Here is a 22,121-nt window from a genome sequence, read left to right on the forward strand (position 1 = left end):
TCTTTACCATTCAGTGATAACAAGCAGTTTTGTTTACATCTTAATATTTTATGATGTATTTAAATGAGTAGTTATTGTTGCAAACTCCATTAGAAATTTTAATTGAGATTAGTTTTGGAATAAGGGAAAGGGGGATGTGATTAAAAAAATTAGGTTCCATTTTCTCATTTGAAATTTCATAAATAAAAAGAAAATTTCTTCAAACATTTTTTGAGAGGATTAATATTCAACAGCATAGTGAATTGCTGTAAGAGAAAACAAAAATTTTAAGTTCATTAGAACACATTCATTCTGTGTCAGAAACCTATGCTGTGTCAACTATTTAATCACAATCCAAATTTAGAGCTGAATCCAGCTTGAATGTTGTGTCCATACTTGCCCCAACCGTTCAGGGTTCAACCTCTGCGGTCGTATAAAGCTACGCCCTGTGGAGCATCTGGTTCTAGTTTCCAGACAATAACTTGTGTTCAGGTGTATAGATCTCTATGAAATTGTACTGCAAGGTACCATACCACAAAGGGAAGGCTGGTATTGAGTTTGGGGGTGATGAATCATAAGGGGGTTCACAAAATTAGGGGGGGGGGATTTTTTTTCCCTTTTTTCTTCTTTAAAATTTTCCATTTTAAATTGGTTATTTATGATTTATATATAAAAGCAAATGATAATGATATGGTTTGAATAGGTAAATTAAAAATTTTTTTAGTTCTTAGAGCACATTCATTCTGTGTCAGAAACCTATGCTATGTCAAATATTTAATCACAATCCAAATTCAGTGCTGTATCAAGCTTGAATGTTGTGTCCATACTTGCCCCAACTGTTCAGGGTTCGACCTCTGCGGTCGTATCAAGCTGCACCCAGCGGAGCATTTTATTGTAGTCTTTTACAAAAATCTCCTCTGAAATTACTGTGCCAAATTAAACCAAACTTGGCCTAAATTATGCTTAGGGTATCTTCTTTAAAAAATGTATCCGATGACCACACCCATTGACCAAGATGGCTGCCATGGCTAGAAATAGAACCTTGTGGTCAAATGCAGATTTTGGCTTATATATCTGAAACTAAAGCATTTAGAGCAAATCTGAGAAGGAGTAAAATTGTTTATCAGGTACAAATCTTTCTGCCCTGAAATTTTCAAATGCATCAGACAACCTGTTGTTGGGTTGCTGCCCCTGAATTGTTAATTTTAAGGAAATTTTGCAGTTTTTTTATGCCCGTTTACGGGTCGTATTATGGTATACCGTTGACCGTCTGTCCGTCCGTCCTTCGTCAACATGTCGGACATTAACTCAAAAAAGCTTTAACCAATATGCATGAAACTTTGGTGAATTGTTTATATCTATTGACGTGAGCTCCCTTTCATTTTTTATAAATTTCAGAATTACCGTTTCCAAGTTTTGGGGTTTTATTCATATAACCAATTCCAAGTTCTTTGGCTACATTTATTCAGAAACCTATAATATGTCAAATATTTAATTACAATCCAAATTCAGACCTGTATCAAGCTTGAATATTGTGTCCATTTTTGCCCCAACTGTTCAGGGTTGGACCTCTGGGGGCGTATCCAGCTGCGCTCAGCGAAGCAGTTTATTGGTTATAACCTTGAATATTATAATAGAAAGAGATAAACTGTAAACAGCAAAGTAAGCTCTACAAATAAGTCACCATGATCAAAATTGTCAATTGACCACTTCAGGAGTTAATCTTCTACAAAAATTTTCTGCTCTGAAACTACTGGGCCAAGCTCATTATAGATAGAGATAACTGTAAGCAAGAATGTTCAGTAAAGTAAGTTCTACAAACAAGTCACTGACACAAAAACAGAGAGTTTTGTCATGAATTCTATTCTTGTCTTAAATAATGTAGAGTGTCCTTTGTTTAATATGCACTGCAACACATTGACCAAGGTGAGCAACACCGGCTCTTAAGAGCCTCTAGTTATTATTGCGATATTAAACCAGTCAAATTATTTGTATAAAGAAACCTTGCAATAATTTCTGAATGTACAGTAGTTATTAATTATGAATTAGTGGGTCCTATATGGTTTTCCTTGTTCTTAGGTTAAAGTTTCAACCAATGATTCATTAGTTGATCAAAAGATTCATGTTACTAGACAAAAACCAGAGGCTATTGATAAGGAGACACTTCAAACTATGGATCCATCAAAGATAAGAGGATTTAGCCAACATGTTGGACAGCTGATCATTGGACTAGGCAATTCTTGCTTCAAAAAAGAATGTCTTGGCCTTTTGCTCCATGAGACAAAGGTAATGTTAATATATAGCTAATTGATTAAAATGTTTCGATCAACTCTTAAATGATTAACACTTTCAGTCCAGTAAAATTAATGATCCCTTTTGATAGATAAATGATATTTTCTATAAAATTGCATTACTATCAGTACAAATCAGTTTAGTTATTTGGATGCCCTGTCCCGATGTCATGGTCTAGCGACTTTGTATTAATTGTCAATGCTGCTGTCCCTCAAATTGTCTTTTTCAGAATTTTCTGCTGACAGCAAGACATTTCTCTGTGTCAGCAGTTAATTATACCCCACACAACAAATAAGGACTTACTATGTAGATGTGCATATCGACAGGAAATTACGATTTTTTTTTGTAGGAGTTATGCCCCTTTAACTTAGAATTTTGGCCAAAATATACTACTGCAACAGTTTGTCATCCCAACTTCTCTGAAACCACACAACAGAATTTCATGAAACTTTGTAGATAATAAGGACTTACTATGTACATGTGCATATCGACAGGAAATTACGAATTTTTTTTTGTAGGAGTTATGCCCCTTTTACTTAGAATTTTGGCCAAAATATACTACTGCAACAGTTTGTCATCCCAACTTCTCTGAAACCACACAACAGAATTTCATGAAACTTTGTAGATAATAAGGACTTACTATGTAGATGTGCATATCGACAGGAAATTACGATTTTTTTTTTTGTAGAAGTTATGCCCCTTTAACTTAAAATTTTGGCCAAAATATACTACTGCAACAGTTTGTCATCCCAACTTCTCTGAAACCACACATCAGAATTTCATGAAACTTTGTAGATAATAAGGACTTACTATGTAGATGTGCATATCGACAGGAAATTACGATTTTTTTTTTGTAGGAGTTATGCCCCTGTAACTTAGAACTTTGGCCAAAATATACTACTGCAACAGTTTGTCATCCAAACTTCTCTGAAACCACACAACAGAATTTCATGAAACTTTGTAGATAATAAGGACTTACTATGTAGATGTGCATATCGGCAGGAAATTACGATTCAATTTTTATTGTAGGAGTAATGCCCCTTTAACTTAGAATTTTGGCCAAAATATACTACTGCAACAGTTTGTCATCGCAACTCCTCTGAAACCACACAACAGAATTTCATGAAACTTTGTAGATAATAAGGACATACTATGTAGATGTGCATATCGACAAGAAATTACGATTCAATTTTTTTCTAGAAGTTATGCCCCTTTTACCTAGAATTTTGGCCAAAATATACTACTGCAACAGTTTGTCATTGCAACTTCTCTGAAACCACACAACAAAATTTCATGACACTTTGTAGATAATAAGGACATACTATGTAGATGAACTTATTGCAGGAAATTACGATTCAATTTTTTTTCTAGGAGTTATGCCCCTTAGAACTTAGAATTTTGGCCCAATTATACTACTGCAACAGTTGAAACTTTGTAGTTTATGAGGACATAATATGTTAATTGTGCATATCCACAAGAAAATTTTTATCAGTTGACTTTTGTAGAGTTATGAGTCTTTGAACTTAGGAATCTGGTGAGATTTTGTTTGTCAAGTGACAATGTGGGGGTGTGGGGTATGTGAGGTTCTTTAATTTTTTTATTAAAATTATTTTTAGGGTTTCCCCTTAGCAAATCATGGACTTTGCAAGGGGAAGGGTTTATCATTTTGTGGAGCAAGATCACTGGGTACTTCTACTTTTTTTCCAGTGTGCTATATTCACAAATATCAGTTTAAAGTGTCTTTTATACCATCTCTTGGGCAGGTAACAAGTAACTTTCTAGTGGTATACTAATTAAGTATAACTGATTTTTCTTTTCAGATACTGATAACATGCCTGTCTACATCACCCAGGTATTGTACATATATCAAAGATAAATTAGGTCCAGAAGACAAAGCTACTCTGCATTTTATTGGACCTTATGATATATTAAAGGCAAGGGAGAGGAGCCAGCTGATAAAAGCTTTTCTACGTTTAGGAAACCGACAAAGATTAGGAATACCAAAAGTATAATCTGCCTTTTGTGTTACTAGAATCTGCTCACCCTATCAAAGCTAAAGTGAATACCAAAGTTGATTCATAGTAATGAATATAGAGGTGTAATACCACCAAATCATGGTACGTCACATCTGGTTGCATACGAAAGTAGGTCTTAAAAAATATTCCCTTGAATTTGACCGTTGTAGGTAATTAATCCTACATTTTATTGCAGTAAAACTATTTCTGTGTCATAAACATATGTCTTGGGTATTTCAAAACACCATTATTTTTATTTGTGATTTCTATAGAAAATTTTGTAATCTTGAGGTTACATGGTTACTAAACCTTGTACACAGATAGAATAAGAGGAGAAATTTGATTGGTTAACTTCCAATGATTTTTATTTTCTTATATGCAATGAAATGTTATGTGAAACTTTTTCTATAGAACTGGACAGGATAAAACTTTACTCATGCCAAGTATTTCTTTATTTGAAACAAAGATAAATTCTGCACAATTTTTTGAAAAGTGCAAATTTAACAAAGACTAATAGGGGAAAATCAATGATGGTATTACACCTAGAGGTGGAATCTCTTAAAATACATTTATTTTTTAGTACAAAATCTTAGTGAAATTGTTGCCACAACATTTTGTAATTCAAGAACAAAGCAACAAAAAGTTTATTTATACAGCATCAGAGTTATTTTCAGAGCTAGATATAAAGATATGTATATATATTAACATTATTGTGACATAGGAAATGTACTAGAAAATGCAAGAATGGTGAAATTCATCTATTATCCATTACTTATCATCCCCTGTTTGACACATTGCAAGGGACATAGAAATACCCTGCATCCATCCAGTCTTGTAAGTGCTCTCCTGTGTACTATTCTTGCAAGATATTTATAGAATTTATATTGAAGGTCAGCAATGTCTAGAACAAGTTTGAAAAATCAGTGCAGATCAATTTTTATGCCCCCGCCATAGCGGAGGGGGTATTGCGATTAACCCTTGTCCGTCTGTACGTCCGTCCCAAAATTGGTTTCCCTTCTCTAACTTTAGTTTGCCTCCACCAAATGTTATGAAATTTATACACAATGCTTATTACCACAAAAACACAGATCAAGTTTGAATTTTGGTGGCGTCACTTTTACTGTTCTAAAGTTATGCCCTTCTACAAATGGAAAAATTGTTGACTTTTTGGTATCCCTTCTCTTACTTTAGTTTGCCTCAACCAAATGTTATGAATCTTATGTTGTGTTTTGTGTACTATTGTTTGTCTGTTTGTCTTTATCTTTTGTAGCCATGGCGTTGTCAGTTTATTTTTGATCTAGGAGTTTGAATGTCCCTCTGGTATCTTTCGCCCCTCTTATATGCACAATGCCAATTACCACAAAACACAGATCATGTTTCAATTTTTGGGGCGTCACTTTTACCGTTCTTGTATAAAAATTACCATCATGTAACATCTATCAGCCCAGCCCTGACATATAAAAGTATATTTACAGTAAACATCTTATTTATTTGTAAACCTGTTTTCTCTTAACCATACATACAGATTTTATTACTATTTGCCTTTTTAGTTCACCTGGCACGAGGTCCACTGTGAGCTTTTGACATCACTTATTGTCAACTGTCGTCTTCTGTTAAATTATACATAGATCATCTCCTCTGCAACTACTAAACCAAATTTAACCAAACATGGCAAAAATTATCAACGGGATATCTATTTTAAAAAGTGTGTCATCTCAACCTGCCTGCCGACAAACATGGTTCACATGGCTAAAAATATAAGAGCAATTTTTGTCTATTAACTTGAAAGCGCTATAGATAAAGAAAATTGGGCAGGAACAAATATTTCAGAATGATGAGATCTACATAATATCATTTGACATCAAAACTGTCAGATCACTTCTTATACGAGTTATTGCCCTTAATTGAGTTTAGTAAAAAGTTATGTTTGCCTATTATTTCGAATTATGATAGATAGACAGAAACTTTAAATAGCAAAAATGATCAACAAGACAAGAAAATTAATAAATAAGTCAACATTATTGAAATCCCCAGTCAACCCCTTATTGAAGTTGTTGCCCTTTAATGACGATGTTTCCCTTTTTTTCCAGGATTACCAATTTCTTGAAAACTATGATAAATAAAACTTTAAAATGCAAAAATTATTGGCAAGACAAGATCAACAAATAAGTCAATATTTTGCAGTTTTGTCTATTTCCTTGAAAACTATATAGATAGATAAAAAATTGTAATAGAAAAATGATCACCAGGACAACATCTACAGATAAGCCATAATGGCTGAAATCTTTAGTTGATTTGATTAAATTTTTTGAGTTATTTACCATTTAATGATAATTATTACTATTTTTTTTCTTTTTTGCCTTTTATCTTGAAAACTATAATAGATATATAGAAACTTTAAAAACAAAAAAATATTCAGCTGAATAGAATCTACAAATGTGTTAAAATGACTTAAATTGCAAGTTAACTAATAAAGTTATTCTCCTTTTATGATGATTTTTACTTAAAAGTGGCCATTCTGAAAGATGCAGGTGAGCAACACAGGCTCTTTAAGAGTTCTGTTTATTGACAAAAGCATTAAAAGACAGGTGTTAAATTTTAACTGAATGTATTCGACTTTGTTCTTATATCTATATTGTTATTCTTATTTGTGCATATGCAAAAATGATGGCAGTTATTTATACACATTAATAGATAACTTGTAAAAGAAATATGTGATATTTAAACAAAAAATAATCTACTTGATTGTGTTTTACTTTGAATATAAGTTTGCTTTCTATTATTATGGACAATAAAATCAATTCTTACTTTGTTTCTGTTTAAGATGATGAATTGTGCAGGAACATATATATAAATAGTAACAATATAATGCATTGAACTTTCTTGACCAGATTTTATTTTTACCTGAGCCACAACAAAACTTCAGACTCGCCTATAAAATGCTATATTTTTGAGTAACTACACATTCAAATAATTTATTTAATAAATAGTGTTTTTTTATTTTAATCAGTATATTACGGGTGAAATATTCTATATATTTACTAAATTTTTAAAGAGAGTTTTCAATTGCAAAAATTGTACTTGCTAAACATGTAATCAATTTGAATGATTAGTTGAAATCAAGTACAAATACTTTATTTATATATAACTTATCTGAATTTGTAAATTGGTGTGAAATTTTATAGTTATTACTGTTTACTTTGAATCATTTACATTTATAAATATATATTTGTATATACACTTATAACATTCATAACATTATTGCAAAATTAATTTTAATCAATATAAAAATTTCATTTCATTTTTGTATACATTATTTAACGATCATAATTATGTGAACTATCTGATGTTGCTACATTTTGCATTTATTCATCTACATATATGTATGTCTCACCTTGTAACATCACTATCATATTTGAATCATTTATTGTTAAATGTTCATTCACTATTTGTATATATTAAATGAATATATGTGTATAATTTGTAGTTAATCATTATCTTAAAATAAATTTGTAAGTGGTGGTTATATGAGAAAATAAATTTGTAAGTGGTGGTTATATGAGGAGTGTTTTTGATTTACTACAAAATATACTCGTTTTGATGCTGAAATCTAGATACAGGTACACCAGTCTCCATTTTAGTTCTTTAAATTTTGGACTCAAAAAGAGATGTGACAAAGCACAATGAAAATTAGTTTTTTCTTCTATTTTGCAAATTAAGTTAAATGTTGAAGGTTTTTTGGCTAAAGATCTATGGGTTTTATTTCAATTCCTGAATACTTACATAATTATGTTACTTCGTGTGGAATTTTGTTTGACCACTGTCTAACATATCCCACTGTCCACATAGGGTAGTTGGTTTGTCTAGCTAACTCCTACAGTGTTCTAGCTAGAACATTTATATTATGTAGGGTGTTAGTACATATTCTAAAGGTGTGCACATTATCAGGATTTGCATGTTCCTTATATTTTCCACAAATGAAAGGATGTTGAACTTTCTCATTTTTAACTCACTTGGGGTGCACAGAAATGCTATGTTGAGGTATAAGTACATTTAGTGTTTGTACCAAAAATATCAGATGACTTATTAAAGTGTAACCCCATTAAAATGAAGATTGTTTGCTAGTTTCCATGTTTTTACCTGTATACTTAAAACTTATATTATATCGTAAGAAACTGCCATAGGAATTAATAATCAGCAAAACAAGATCTGTAGAACATTGTAGAAAATAAGGTCATAGTGATTGACCTTATATAACACAGGTCCCTGGTGTACATAACATAGGAGGCTGTAGTGCACCTTGTATAACACAGGTCCCTGTTGAATGTAACAGGAGGGTGTAGTGCACCTTATATAACACAGGTCCCAGGTAAATGTAACATAGGAGGATGTAGTACACCTTATATAACACAGGTCTCTGGTGAATGTAACATAGGAGGGTGTAGTACACCGTATATAACACAGGTCCCTGATGGATGTAACATAAGAGGATGTAGTGCACCGTATATAACACAGGACACTGTTGAATGTAACAGGAGGGTGTAGTGCGCCGTATATAACACAGGTCCTTGGTGAATGTAACATAGGCGGGTGTAGTGCACCGTATATAACACAGGACTCTGTTGAATGTAACAGGAGGGTGTAGTGCGCCGTATATAACACAGGTCCCTGGTGAATGTAACATAGGAGGGTGTAGTGCACTGTATATAACACAGGTCCCTGATGGATGTAACATAAGCGGATGTAGTGCACCGTATATAACACAGGTCCCTGGTGAATGTAACAAAGGAGGGTGAAGTGCATTTTATATAATACAGGTCTCTGATGGTTTTAACATAAGAGGATGTAGTGCATTTTATATAACACAGGTCCAAGGTGGATATAACATAGGAGTGTGAAGTGCATTTTATATAATACAGATCTATGGTGGTTGTAACATAGAAGGTAGTTGTACACCATATATAACACGGGCACCTTGTAAATGTAACATAGGAAAGTGTAGTACACCTAATATAACACAGGTCCCTGGTAAATGTAACATAGGAAGGTGTAGTACACCTCATATAACATGGGTACTTGGTAAATGTAACATAGGAAGGTGTAGTACATCATATATAACACAGGTCCCTGGTAAATGTAACATAGGAAGGTGTAGTACACCATATATAAAACAGGTCCTTTGTGAATGTAACGTTTGAGGGTGTAGTGCATCTTATATAACACAGATCTCTGGTAGATTTAACATATGATGGTGTAGTGCAATTTATAACACAGGTTCCTGGTGGATGTAACATATTACGGTTTAGTACACCTCATATAACACGGGTCCATGGTAAATGTAACATAGGAGGGTGTAGTACCTTGTATATAACAGGTCCCTGGTGAATGTAACATTTGAAGATGTACTGTACCTGATATAACACAGGTCCCTTGTCAATGTAACAAAGGAGGGTGTACGGTATGCCTTATATGATATAAGCCCCTGGTGAATGTAACATATGAGGATATAGTGCACCTTTTATTACAGGTCTCTGGTGAATGTAACATAGGAGTGTGTAGTGCACCTTATATAACACAAGTACCTGGTGTACATAACATAGGAGGATGTAGTACACCTTATATAACACAGGTCCCAGGCGAATGTAATATAGGAGGGTGTAGTACACCTTGTATAACACAGGTCTCTGGTGAATGTTACATAGGAGTGTGTAGTGCACCTTATATAACACAGGTCACTTGTGGATGTAACATAGGAGGATGTAGTACACCTTATATAACACAAGTTCCTGTGGAATGTAACATAGGAGGGTGTAGTACATGTACACCATATAAGGCACAGGTCCCTGTCGGTTGTAACAGGATGGTGAAGTACACCATATGTAACACGGGTCCCTTGTAAATGTAATATAGGAGGGTGTACGGTATGCCTTATATGATATAAGACCCTGGTGAATGTAACATATGAGGATATAGTGCACCTTTTACTACAGGTCTCTGGTGAATGTAACAAAGGAGGGTGTACGGTATGCCTTATATGATATAAGCTCCTGGTGAATGTAACATATTAGGATATAGTGCACCTTTTATTACAGGTCTCTGGTGAATGTAACATAGGAGTGTGTAGTGCACCTTATATATTACAAGTCCCTGGTGTACATAACATAGGAGGATGTAGTACACCTTATATAACACAGGTCCCTGGCGAATGTAATATAGGAGGGTGTAGTACACCTTGTATAACACAGGTCTCTGGTGAATGTTACATAGGAGTGTGTAGTGCACCTTATATAACACAGGTCCCTTGTGGATGTAACATAGGAGGATGTAGTACACCTTATATAGCACAGGTCTCTGGTGAATGTAACATAGGAGGGTGAAATGTAGCTTGTATAACACAGGTCCCTGGTGGATGTAATTTAGAAGGAAGTTGTACACCTTATTTAACACAAGTCCCTGTGGAATGTAACATAGGAGGGTGTAGTACACCATATAAGGCACAGGTCCCTGTCGGTTGTAACAGGAGGATGAAGTACACCATATATAACACGGGTCCCTTGTAAATGTAACATAGGAGGGTGTAGTGCGCCTCATATAACACAGGTCTCTGCTGAATGTAACAGGAGTGTGTAGTGCACCTTAAATAACACAGGTCCCAGGTTGATGTAACATAAGAGGGTGTAGGCAGAGGCGGATTTAGGGGGGGCCAGGGGGCCCGCCCCCTTTTGTGGCAAAAGATTTGGCTGATTATATAGGGATTCACTGAAGCATGACTGGAGCGGGCGCCCCTCTTATGCAGTCAGTGGATCCGCCACTGGAAGGTCACCATATATAACACAGGTCTCTGCTGTATGGAACAGGAGTGTGTAGTACGCCTTATGAAACACAGGTCCCTGGTGAATGTAACAGGAGGGTGTAATGCGCTGTATATAACACAGGTCCCTGGTGATTGTAACATAGGAGGGTGTAGTGCACCGTATATAACACAGGTCCCTCGTGAATGTAACAGGAAGGTGTAATGCGCCGTATATAACACAGGTCCCTGGTGAATGTAACATAGGAGGGTGTAGAGCACCGTATATAACACAGGACCCTGGTGAATGTAACAAAGGAGGGTGAAGTGCATTTTATATAATAGAGGTCTCTGGTGGTTTTAACATAAGAGGATGTAGTGCATTTTATATAACACAGGTCCCAGGTGGATGTAACATAGGAATGTGAAGTTCATTCTATATAATACAGGTCTATGGTGGTTGAAACATAGTAGGGTGTAGTACAACATATATAACACGGGTACCTGGTAAATGTAACATAGGAAGGTGTAGTATACCTTATATAACACAGGTCCTTGGTAAATGTAACATAGGAAGGTGTAGTACACCTTATATAACACAGGTCCCTGGTAAATGTAACATAGGAAGGTGTAGTACACCATATATAACACAGGTTTTTGGTAAATTTAACATTGGGGGGGTGTAGTACACCATATATAACACAGGTCCCTGGTAATTGTAACATAGGAGGGTGTAGTACACCATATATAAAACAGGTCCTTTGTGAATGTAACGTTTGAGGGTGTAGTGCACCTTATATAACACAGGTCTCTGGTGGATTTAACATAGGAGGGTGTAGTGCAATTTATAACACAGGTTCCTGGTGGATGTAACATATGACGGTTTAGTACACTTCATATAACACGGGTCCATGGTAAATGTAACATAGGAGGGTGTAGTACCCTGTATATAACAGGTCCCTGGTGAATGTACCATTTGAGGATGTACTGTACCTTATATAACACAGGTCCCTTGTAAATGTAACAAAGGAGGTAGTACGGTATGCCTTATATGATATAAGCCCCTGGTGAATGTAACATATATGAGGAAATAGTGCACCTTTTATTACAGGTCTCTGGTGAATGTAACATAGGATAGAACATCTTACATTATAGTACTATCTTACTTCACAATAAAAACCAATTATACCAAGCATGTTTCAAAAGATAGAACATCTTACATTATAGTACTATCTTACTACACAATAAAAACCAATTATACCAAGCATGTTTCAATAGATAGAACATCTAACATTATAGCACTATCTTACTACACAATAAAAAACCAATTATACCAAACATGTTTCAATAGATAGAACATCTTACATTATAGCACTTTCTCACTTCACAATAAAAACCAATTATACCAAGCATGTTTCAAAAGATAGAACATCTTACATTATAGTTCTATCTTACTTCACAATAAAAACCAATTATACCAAGCATGTTTCAAAAGATAGAACATCTCACATTATAGTACTATCTTACTACACAATACAAACCAATTATACCAAGCATGTTTCAATAGATAGAACATCTAACATTATAGCACTATCTTACTTCACAATAAAAAACCAATTATACCAAGCATGTTTCAATAGATAGAACATCTTACATTATAGTACTTTCTCACTTCACAATAAAAACCAATTATACCAAGCATGTTTCAAAAGATAGAACATCTTACATTATAGCACTATCTTACTACACAATAAAAACCAATTATACCAAGCATGTTTCAAAAGATAGAACATCTAACATTATAGTACTATCTTACTACACAATAAAAACCAATTATACCAAGCATGTTTCAATAGATAGACCATCTAACTTCATAGTACTATCTTACTACACAATAAAAACCAATTTAACCAAACATGTTTCAATAGATAGAACATCTTATAAGCGGGAAACACGAAAAACCATCATGACATTGAGGTATGTTATAGCTCATACTTATGCTTAGGGTGTCTACTACATGCTTGAATCTTTATTTATACTGAAATATGCGAATGTAAGCCAAAAAAATATTTCATCGACCCCTACCCCCAATTTGGATAGCCAGACGCCAATATTGACCATACCTACCCCGGATCTTTTCACCCTAGAGACAAAACTGAGCATGTCATTGGTCTATACAAGGTATTATTTTTACTGTAAAGGCCTTGGCTAACTTTAACATGTGTTTTCCAACATAAATAGGTGCCTCATTAGGCGGAAAACACGAAAAACAATAAAAAAGGCAAGAAAACCAACATAAAGGCAAATATCAATTATAGTAAAAATCTTCCCCCAGCACCGCCCAGACATGCCATTGAGGTATGTTATAGCTCAAACTAATGCTTAGGGTGTCTACTACATGCCTGAATTTTTATTTATATTGAAACATGTGAACGTAAGCCAAAAAAATATTTCATCGACCCCTACTCCCAATTTGGATCGCCAGACGCCAATATTGACCATACTTACCCCGGATCTTTTCACCCTAGAGACCAAACTGAGCATGTCTTTGGTCTATACAAGGTGTCATTTTTACCGTAAAGGCCTTGGCTAACTTTAACATGTGTTTTTCAACATAAATAGGTGCCTCATTAGGCGGAAAACACGAAAAACCATAAAAAAGGCAAGAAAACCAACATAAAGGCAAATATCAATTATAGTAATAATCTTCCCCCAGCACCGCCCAGACATGCCATTGAGGTATGTTATAGCTCATACTAATGCTTAGGGTGTCTACTACATGCTTGAATCTTTATTTATACTGAAATATGCGAATGTAAGCCAAAAAAATATTTCATCGACCCCTACCCCCAATTTGGATAGCCAGACGCCAATATTGACCATACCTACCGCGGATCTTTTCATCCTAGAGACAAAACTGAGCATGTCATTGGTCTATACAAGGTGTCATTTTTACTGTAAAGGCCTTGGCTAACTTTAACATGTGTTTTCCAACATAAATAGGTGCCTCATTAGGCGGAAAACACGAAAAACCATAAAAAAGGCAAGAAAACCACCATAAAGGCAAATATCAATTATAGTAAAAATCTTCCCCCCAGCACCGCCCAGAAATGCCATTGAGGTATGTTATAGCTCAAACCAATGCTTAGGGTGTCTACTACATGCCTGAAATTTTATTTATACTGAAACATGTGAACGTAAACCAAACAAATATTTCATCGACCCCTACTCCCAATTTGGATCGCCAGACGCCAATATTGACCATACCTACCCCGGATCTTTTCACCTTAGAGACAAAACTGAGCATGTCTTTAGTCTATACAAGGGTTCATTTTTACCGTAAAGGCCTTGGCTAACTTTAACATGTGTTTTCAACATAAATAGGTGCCTCATTAGGCGGAAAACACGAAAAACCGTCAGAAAAGCCAAGAAAACCAACATAAAGGCAAATATCAATTATAGTGAAAATCTTCCCTCAGCACCGCTCAGACATGCCATTGAGGTATATTATAGCTCCAACTAATGCTAAGGGTGTCTACTACATGCCTGAATCTTCATTTATACTGAAATATGTGAACGTAAGCCAAAAAATATTTAATCGACCCTAATCCCAATTTGGATCGCCAGACGCCAATGTTTACCATACCAACCGCGGATCATTTCACCCTAGAGACAAAACTGAGCATGTCATTGGTCTATATAAGGTGTCATTTTTACCGTAAAGGCCTTGGCTAATTTTAACATGTGTTTTCCAACATAAATAGGTGCCTCAATTGGCGGAAAACACGAAAAACCATAAAAAAAGGCAAGAAAACCAACATAAAGGCAAATATCAATTACAGTAAAAATCTTCCCCCAGCACCGCCCAGACATGCCATTGAGGTATGTTATAGCTCAAACTAATGCTTCGGGTGTTTACTACATGCCTGAATTTTTATTTATACTGAAACATGTGAACGTAAGTCAAAAAAATATTTCATCGATCCCTACTCCCACTTTGGATCGCCAGACGCCAATATTGACCATACTTACCCCGGATCTTTTCACCCTAGAGACCAAACTGAGCATGTCTTTGGTCTATACAAGGTGTCATTTTTACCGTAAAGGCCTTGGCTAACTTTAACATGTGTTTTCAACATAAATAGGTGCCTCATTAAGGGAAAAACACGAAAAACCGTCAGAAAAGCCAAGAAAACCAACATAAAGGCAAATATCAATTATAGTGAAAATCTTCCCTCAGCACCGCCCAGACATGCCATTGAGGTATGTTATAGCTCCAACTAATGCCTAGGGTGTCTACTACATGCCTGAATTTTTATTTATACTGAAATATGTGAACGTAAGCCAAAAAATTATTTCATCGACCCCTACTCCCAATTTGGATTGCCAGACGCCAATATTGACCATACTTACCTGGGATTTTTTCACCCTAGAGACAAAACTGAGCATATCATTGGTCTATACAAGGTGTCATTTTTACCGTAAAGGCCTTGGCTAGCTTTAACATGTGTTTTCCAACATAAATAGGTGCCTCATTAAGCGGGAAACACGAAAAACCATCATAAAAGCCAAGAAAACCAACATAAAGGCAAATATCAATTATAGTGAAAATCTCCCCCCAGCACCGCCCAGACATGCCATTGAGGTATGTTATAGCTCAAACTAATGCTTAGGGTGTCTACTACATGCCTTAATCTTTATTTATACTGAAATATGTGAACGTAAGCCAACAAAATATTTAATCGACCTTACCCCCAATTTGGATAGCCAGACGCCAATATTGACCTTACCTACCCCCGATCTTTTCACCCTAGAGACAAAACTGAGCATGTCATTGGTCTATAAAAGGTGTCATTTTTACCGTAAAGGCCTTGGCTAACTTTAACATGCGTTTTTCAACATAAATTGGTGCCTCATTAAGCGGAGAACACGAACAAGCATCATAAAAGCCAAGAAAACCAATCTAAAGGCAAATATCAATTGTAGTGAAAATCTTCCCCCAGCACCGCCCAGACATGTCATTGAGGTATGTTATAGCTCATACTAATGCTTAGGGTGTCTACTACATGCCTGAATTTTTATTTATACTGAAATATGTGAACGTAAGCCAAAAAATATTTCATCGACCCCTACTCCCAATTTGGATCGCCAGACGCCAATATTGACCATACCTACCCGGGATCTTTTCACCCTAGAGACAAAACTGAGCATGTCATTGGTCTATACAAGGTGTCATTTTACCGTACAGGCCTTGTCCAACTTTAACATGTGTTTTCCAACATTAATAGGTGCCTCATTAAGCGAGAAACACGAAAAACCATCATAAAAGCCAAGAAAACCAACATAAAGGCAAATATCAATTATAGTGAAAATCTTCCCCCAGCACCGCCCAGACATGCCATTGAGGTATGTTATAGCTCAAACTAATGCTTAGGGTGTCTACTACATGCCTGAAACTTAAATTCTACTGAAATATGTGAAAGTAAGCCAAGACAGTATTTAATCGACCCCTACCCCCAATTTGGATAGCCAGACGCCAATATTGACCATACCTACCCCGGATCTTTTCACCCAAGAGACAAAACTGAGCATATCATTGGTCTATACAAGGTGTCATTTTTACCAAAAAGGCCTTGGCTAACTTTAACATGTGTTTTCCAACATAAATAGGTGCCTCATTAAGCGGGAAACACGAAAAAATTTATAAAAGCCAAGAAAACCAACATAAAGGCAAATATCAATTATAGTGAAAATCTTCCCCCCCCACACTATAATTGGTCTATACAAGGTGACATTTTTACATGTGTCTTCCAACTTAATTAGGTGCCTCATTAAGCGGAAAACACGAAAAACCATCATAAAAGCCTAGAAATCCACATAAAGGCAAATATCAATTATAGTGAAAATCTTCCCCCAGCACCGCCCAGACATGCCATTGAGGTATATAATAGCTCAAACTAATGCTTAGGGTGTCTACTACATGCCTGAATCTTTATGTATACTGAACTATGTGAACGTAAGCCAAAAAATATTTAATCGACCCCTAATCCCAATTTGGATCGCCAGACGCCAATATTGACCATACCTACCCCGGATCTTTTCACCCTAGAGACAAAACTGAGCATGTCATTTGTCTATACAAGGTGTCATTTTTACCAAAAAGGCCTTGGCTAACTTTAACATGTGTTTTCCAACATAAATAGGTGCCTCATTAAGCGGGAAACACGAAAAAATTTATAAAAGCCAAGAAAACCAACATAAAGGCAAATATCAATTATAGTGAAAATCTTCCCCCCCCCCCCAGCACCACCCAGACATGTCATTGAGGTATGTTATAGCTCAAACTAATGCTTAGGGTGTCTACTACATGCCTGAACCTTAATTTCTACTGAAATATGTGAAAGTAAGCCAAGACCAGGCCTGGGGCCATTACATTGCAATGTAATGCATTACATTACAATTACTTTGTGATTCTTCCATTACAATTACAATTACAATTACATTTTTTCTCACATGTAATGCATTACATTACAATTACTTTGCCTGTGAAATGCACTACATTACACATTACTTTTTCACTATAAAAACTAGAAACCTTTCACAAAACAGATTTTTATAAGAAATTGATAAATATTACAGGGGTATATGTAGATATATATACAGTGTTAGTGACTTAGACTTCAAATACTGGTTAATCAATATGTTCATTGAACTTTATTATCATAAGAGGTTCAAAAGTGATGTCATTAAGAGAACAGCGATCAGTTCTGTACACCTTTCTGGCAATACTAAAAAGCCTTTCTACAGCAGCTGATGTGTGTGAAATGGCTAAATACTTGATAGCTGTATTAGCCAAAGAAGAAAGGCACACTGAATTTGACTTCAATCATTCCAGTGCATTGATTGAAATTTCTTCACATGGCTCAGACAAGTAGATGTCATCATGTAATGCACCATACCTGTGTCTATACTCTTTGATGGAGTAGTAGGAGGCATGAAACTGGAAAAGTCACTTTTAAGATTCTTAATTGGTGGTAAAAAATAAATAAATTTTCATATAATTTTGTTTCTTACATTGATCACTTAATCATTATGACATCATTAAGGGATTTCAAAGGAATATAATAAATGTGTCATTAAAGGATTATCTTTTGAAATGCTTAAGGGCTCTGTGAGGACAAACATAATGATAAGATTTGATTGCAATACAAACATTTTGATATTAATTAGATGAAATAACAACACAGACAGGACCCAAACCACAGTTTGGTTTAAAAATGTTGTTTGACATATTCAATCTTTCACTGAAATACATGTATAAATCATGAAAATTTAATCTTCATATTTTTTCCATTCATCTATATAGTTTTGTTTGATAAATTTTTATAAGATTTTTCACTGAACCACCAAACACCAAAATATTTCTAATATCATATTAAACAAATATCAGAAACAAAAACCAAGACTTGATGATTTTTACCATTTTATATTTATTACCTTAAAATGTGTGTTTTAAAGATTGATGTAATTTATTTAATACAGTAATTAACTGTGACAAATTTTTTTTTCATACTTTCTTTTGTTTTTGTTAATATTTTATTTTTATTATACAATATTCTTCAATTTTATGTATTTTACCAATTTGTAATGAAAAGTAATGTACTGTAATGGAGGCATTACATCAATTTTTAACTTAAGTAATCATTACATTACATGTAATTGTAATGCAGAAAATGTGCATTACAAATTACTTTGCATTACATCCCAAAAATGTAATATTACAATGCATTACAATTACAAATTACCATTACCCCAGGCCTGGCCAAGACAATATTTAATCGACCCCTACCCCCAATTTGGAACGCCAGACGCCAATATTGACCATACCTACCCCGGATCTTTTCACCCTAGAAACAAAACTGAGCATGTCATTTGTCTATACAAGGTTTCATTTTTACCTTAAAGGCCTTGGCTAACTTTAACATGTGTTTTCCAACATAAATAGGTGCCTTATTAAGCGGGAAACACGAAAAACCATCATAAAAGCCAAGAAACCAACATAAAGGCAAATATCAATTATAGTGAAAATCTTCCCCCAGCACCACCCAGACATGCCATTGAGGTATGTTATAGCTCAAACTAATGCTTAGGGTGTCTACTACATGCCTGAACCTTAATTTCTACTGAAATATGTGAAAGTAAGCCAAGACAATATTTAATCGACCCCTACCCCCAATTTGGAACGCCAGACGCCAATATTGACCATACCTACCCCGGATCTTTTCACCCTAGAGACAAAACTGAGCATGTCATTTGTCTATACAAGGTTTCATTTTTACCTTAAAGGCCTTGGCTAACTTTAACATGTGTTTTCCAACATAAATAGGTACCACATTAAGCGGGAAACACGAAAAACCATCATAAAAGCCAAAAAACCAACATAAAGGCAAATATCAATTATAGTGAAAATCTCCCACCAGCACCGCCCAGACATGCCATTGAGGTATATTATAGCTCAAACTAATGCCTAGGGTGTCTACTACATGCCTGAATTTTTATTTATACTCAAATATGTGAACGTTAGCCAATAAAATATTTAATCGACCCCTACCCCCAATTTGGATAGCCAGACGCCAATATTGAACATACCTACCCCGGATCTTTTCACCCTAGTGACCAAACTGAGCATGTCATTGGCCTATACAAGGTGTCATTTTTACCGTAAAGGCCTTGGCTAACTTTAACATGTGTTTTCCAACATAAATAGGTGCCTCTTTAAGCGGGAAACACGAAAAACCATCATAAAAGCCAAAAAAACTAACATAAAGGCAAATATCAATTATAGTGAAAATCTTCCCTCAGCACCGCCCAAACATGCCATTGAGGTATATTATCGCTCCAACTAATGCTTAGGGTGTCTACTACATGCCTGAATCTTCATTTATACTGAAATATGTGAACGTAAGCCAAAAAAATATTTCATCGACCCCTACCCCCAATTTGGATAGCCAGACGCCAATATTGACCATACCTACCCCGGATCTTTTCACTCTAGAGACAAAACTGAGCATGTCATTGGTCTATACAAGGTGTCATTTTTACTGTAAAGGCCTTGGCTAACTTTAACATGTGTTTTCCAACATAAATAGGTGCCTAATTAACCGGAAAACACGAAAAACCATCATAAAAGCCAAGAAAACCAACGAAAGTAAGCCAAACAAATATTTCATCGACCCCTACCCCCAATTTGGATCGCCAGACGCCAATATTGACCATACCAACCCCGGATCATTTCACCCTAGAGACAAAACTGCGCATGTCATTGGTCTATACAAGGTGTCATTTTTATCGTAAAGGCCTTGGCTAACTTTAACATGTGTTTTCCAACATAAATAGGTCCCTCATTAGGCTGGAAACACGAAAAACCATAAAAAAGGCAAGAAAACCAACATAAAGGCAAATATCAATTATAGTGAAAATCTTCCCAAAGCACCGCCCAGACATGCCATTGAGGTATGTTATAGCTCAAACCAATGCTTAGGGTGTCTTCTACATGCCTGATTTTTTTATTTATACTGAAACATGTGAACGTAAGCCAAACAAATATTTCATCGACCCCTACTCAAAAATTAGATCGCCAGACGCCAATATTTACCATACCTACCCCCGGACCTTTTCACCCTAGAGACCAAAGTGAGCATGTCTTTGGTCTGTACAAGGTTTCATTTTTACCGTAAAAGCATTGGATAACTTTAACATGTGTTTTCCAACTTAATTAATTGCCTCATTAAGCGGACAACACGAAAAATCATCATAAAAGCCTAGAAAACCAACATAAAGGCAAATATCAATTATAGTGAAAATCTTCCCCCAGAACCGCCCAGACATGTCATTGAGGTATATTATAGCTCAAACTAATGTTTAGGGTGTCTAATTCATGCCTGAATCTTTATTCATACTGATATATGTGGACGTAAGCCAAAATAATATATAATCGACCCCTACTCCCAACTTGGATCGCCAGACGCCAATATTGACCATACCTACCCCGGATCTTTTCATCCTAGAGACCAAACTGAGCATGTCATTGGTCTATACAAGGTGTCATTTTTACCATAAAGGACTTGGCTAACTTTAACATGTGTTTTCCAACATAAATAGGTGCCTCATTAAGCGGGAAACACGAAAAACCATCATAAAAGCCAAGAAAACCAACATAAAGGCGAATATCAATTATAGTGAAAATCTCCCCCCAGCACCACCCAGACATGCCATTGAGGTATTTTATAGCTCCAACTAATGCTTAGGGTGTCTACTACATGCCTGAATCATCATTTATACTGAAATATGTGAACGTAAGCCAAAAAAATATTTCATCGACCCCTACCCCCAATTTGGATAGCCAGAAGCCAATATTGACCATACCTACCCCGGATCTTTTCACTCTAGAGACAAAACTGAGCATGTCATTGGTCTATTCAAGGTGTCATTTTTACTGTAAAGGCCTTGGCTAACTTTAACATGTGTTTTCCAACATAAATAGGTGCCTCATTAACCGGAAAACACGAAAAACCATCATAAAAGCCAAGAAAACCAACGAAAGTAAGCCAAACAAATATTTCATCGACCCCTACCCCCAATTTGGATCGCCAGACCCCAATATTGCCCATACCTACCCCGGATCTTTTCACCCTAGAGACCAAATTGAGCATGTCATTGGTCTATTCAAGGTGTCATTTTTACCGTAAAGGCCTTGGCTAACTTTAACATGTGTTTTCCAACATAAATAGGTGCCTCATTAGGCGGCAACCACGAAAAACCATAAAAAAGGCAAGAAAACCAACATAAAGGCAAATATCAATTATAGTGAAAATCTTCCCCAAGCACCGCCCAGACATGCCATTGAGGTATGTTATAGCTCAAACCAATGCTTAGGGTGTGTTGTACATGCCTGATTTTTTATTTATACTGAAATATGTGAACGTAAGCCAAGACAATATTTAATCGACCCCCACCCCAAATTTGGATAGCCAGACGCCAATATT

At 35.5% G+C, this 22,121-nt stretch overlaps 2 protein-coding genes across 2 annotated transcripts; both read left to right on the top strand.

Annotated features, from left to right (window-relative positions):
* The first annotated feature begins 2,026 nt into the window (after positions 1 to 2,026).
* LOC134702691 (uncharacterized) lies at positions 2,027 to 5,043 on the top strand. The gene is made up of 2 exons (XM_063563407.1): positions 2,027 to 2,265; positions 4,092 to 5,043. Exons 1-2 carry the CDS (start codon positions 2,152 to 2,154, stop codon positions 4,281 to 4,283), a joined length of 306 nt encoding a protein of 101 aa, XP_063419477.1. The 5' UTR covers positions 2,027 to 2,151; the 3' UTR covers positions 4,284 to 5,043.
* Positions 5,044 to 6,811: 1,768 nt separating this feature from the next.
* On the top strand, positions 6,812 to 10,663 carry LOC134702690 (uncharacterized). The gene is made up of 4 exons (XM_063563406.1): positions 6,812 to 6,817; positions 9,206 to 9,358; positions 9,814 to 10,149; positions 10,379 to 10,663. Exons 1-4 carry the CDS (start codon positions 6,812 to 6,814, stop codon positions 10,661 to 10,663), a joined length of 780 nt encoding a protein of 259 aa, XP_063419476.1.
* The last annotated feature ends 11,458 nt before the right edge of the window (positions 10,664 to 22,121 follow it).

Source organism: Mytilus trossulus, unplaced genomic scaffold, assembly GCF_036588685.1.
Source record: "Mytilus trossulus isolate FHL-02 unplaced genomic scaffold, PNRI_Mtr1.1.1.hap1 h1tg000629l__unscaffolded, whole genome shotgun sequence".
Classification (NCBI taxonomy): Eukaryota; Metazoa; Mollusca; class Bivalvia; order Mytilida; family Mytilidae; genus Mytilus; species Mytilus trossulus.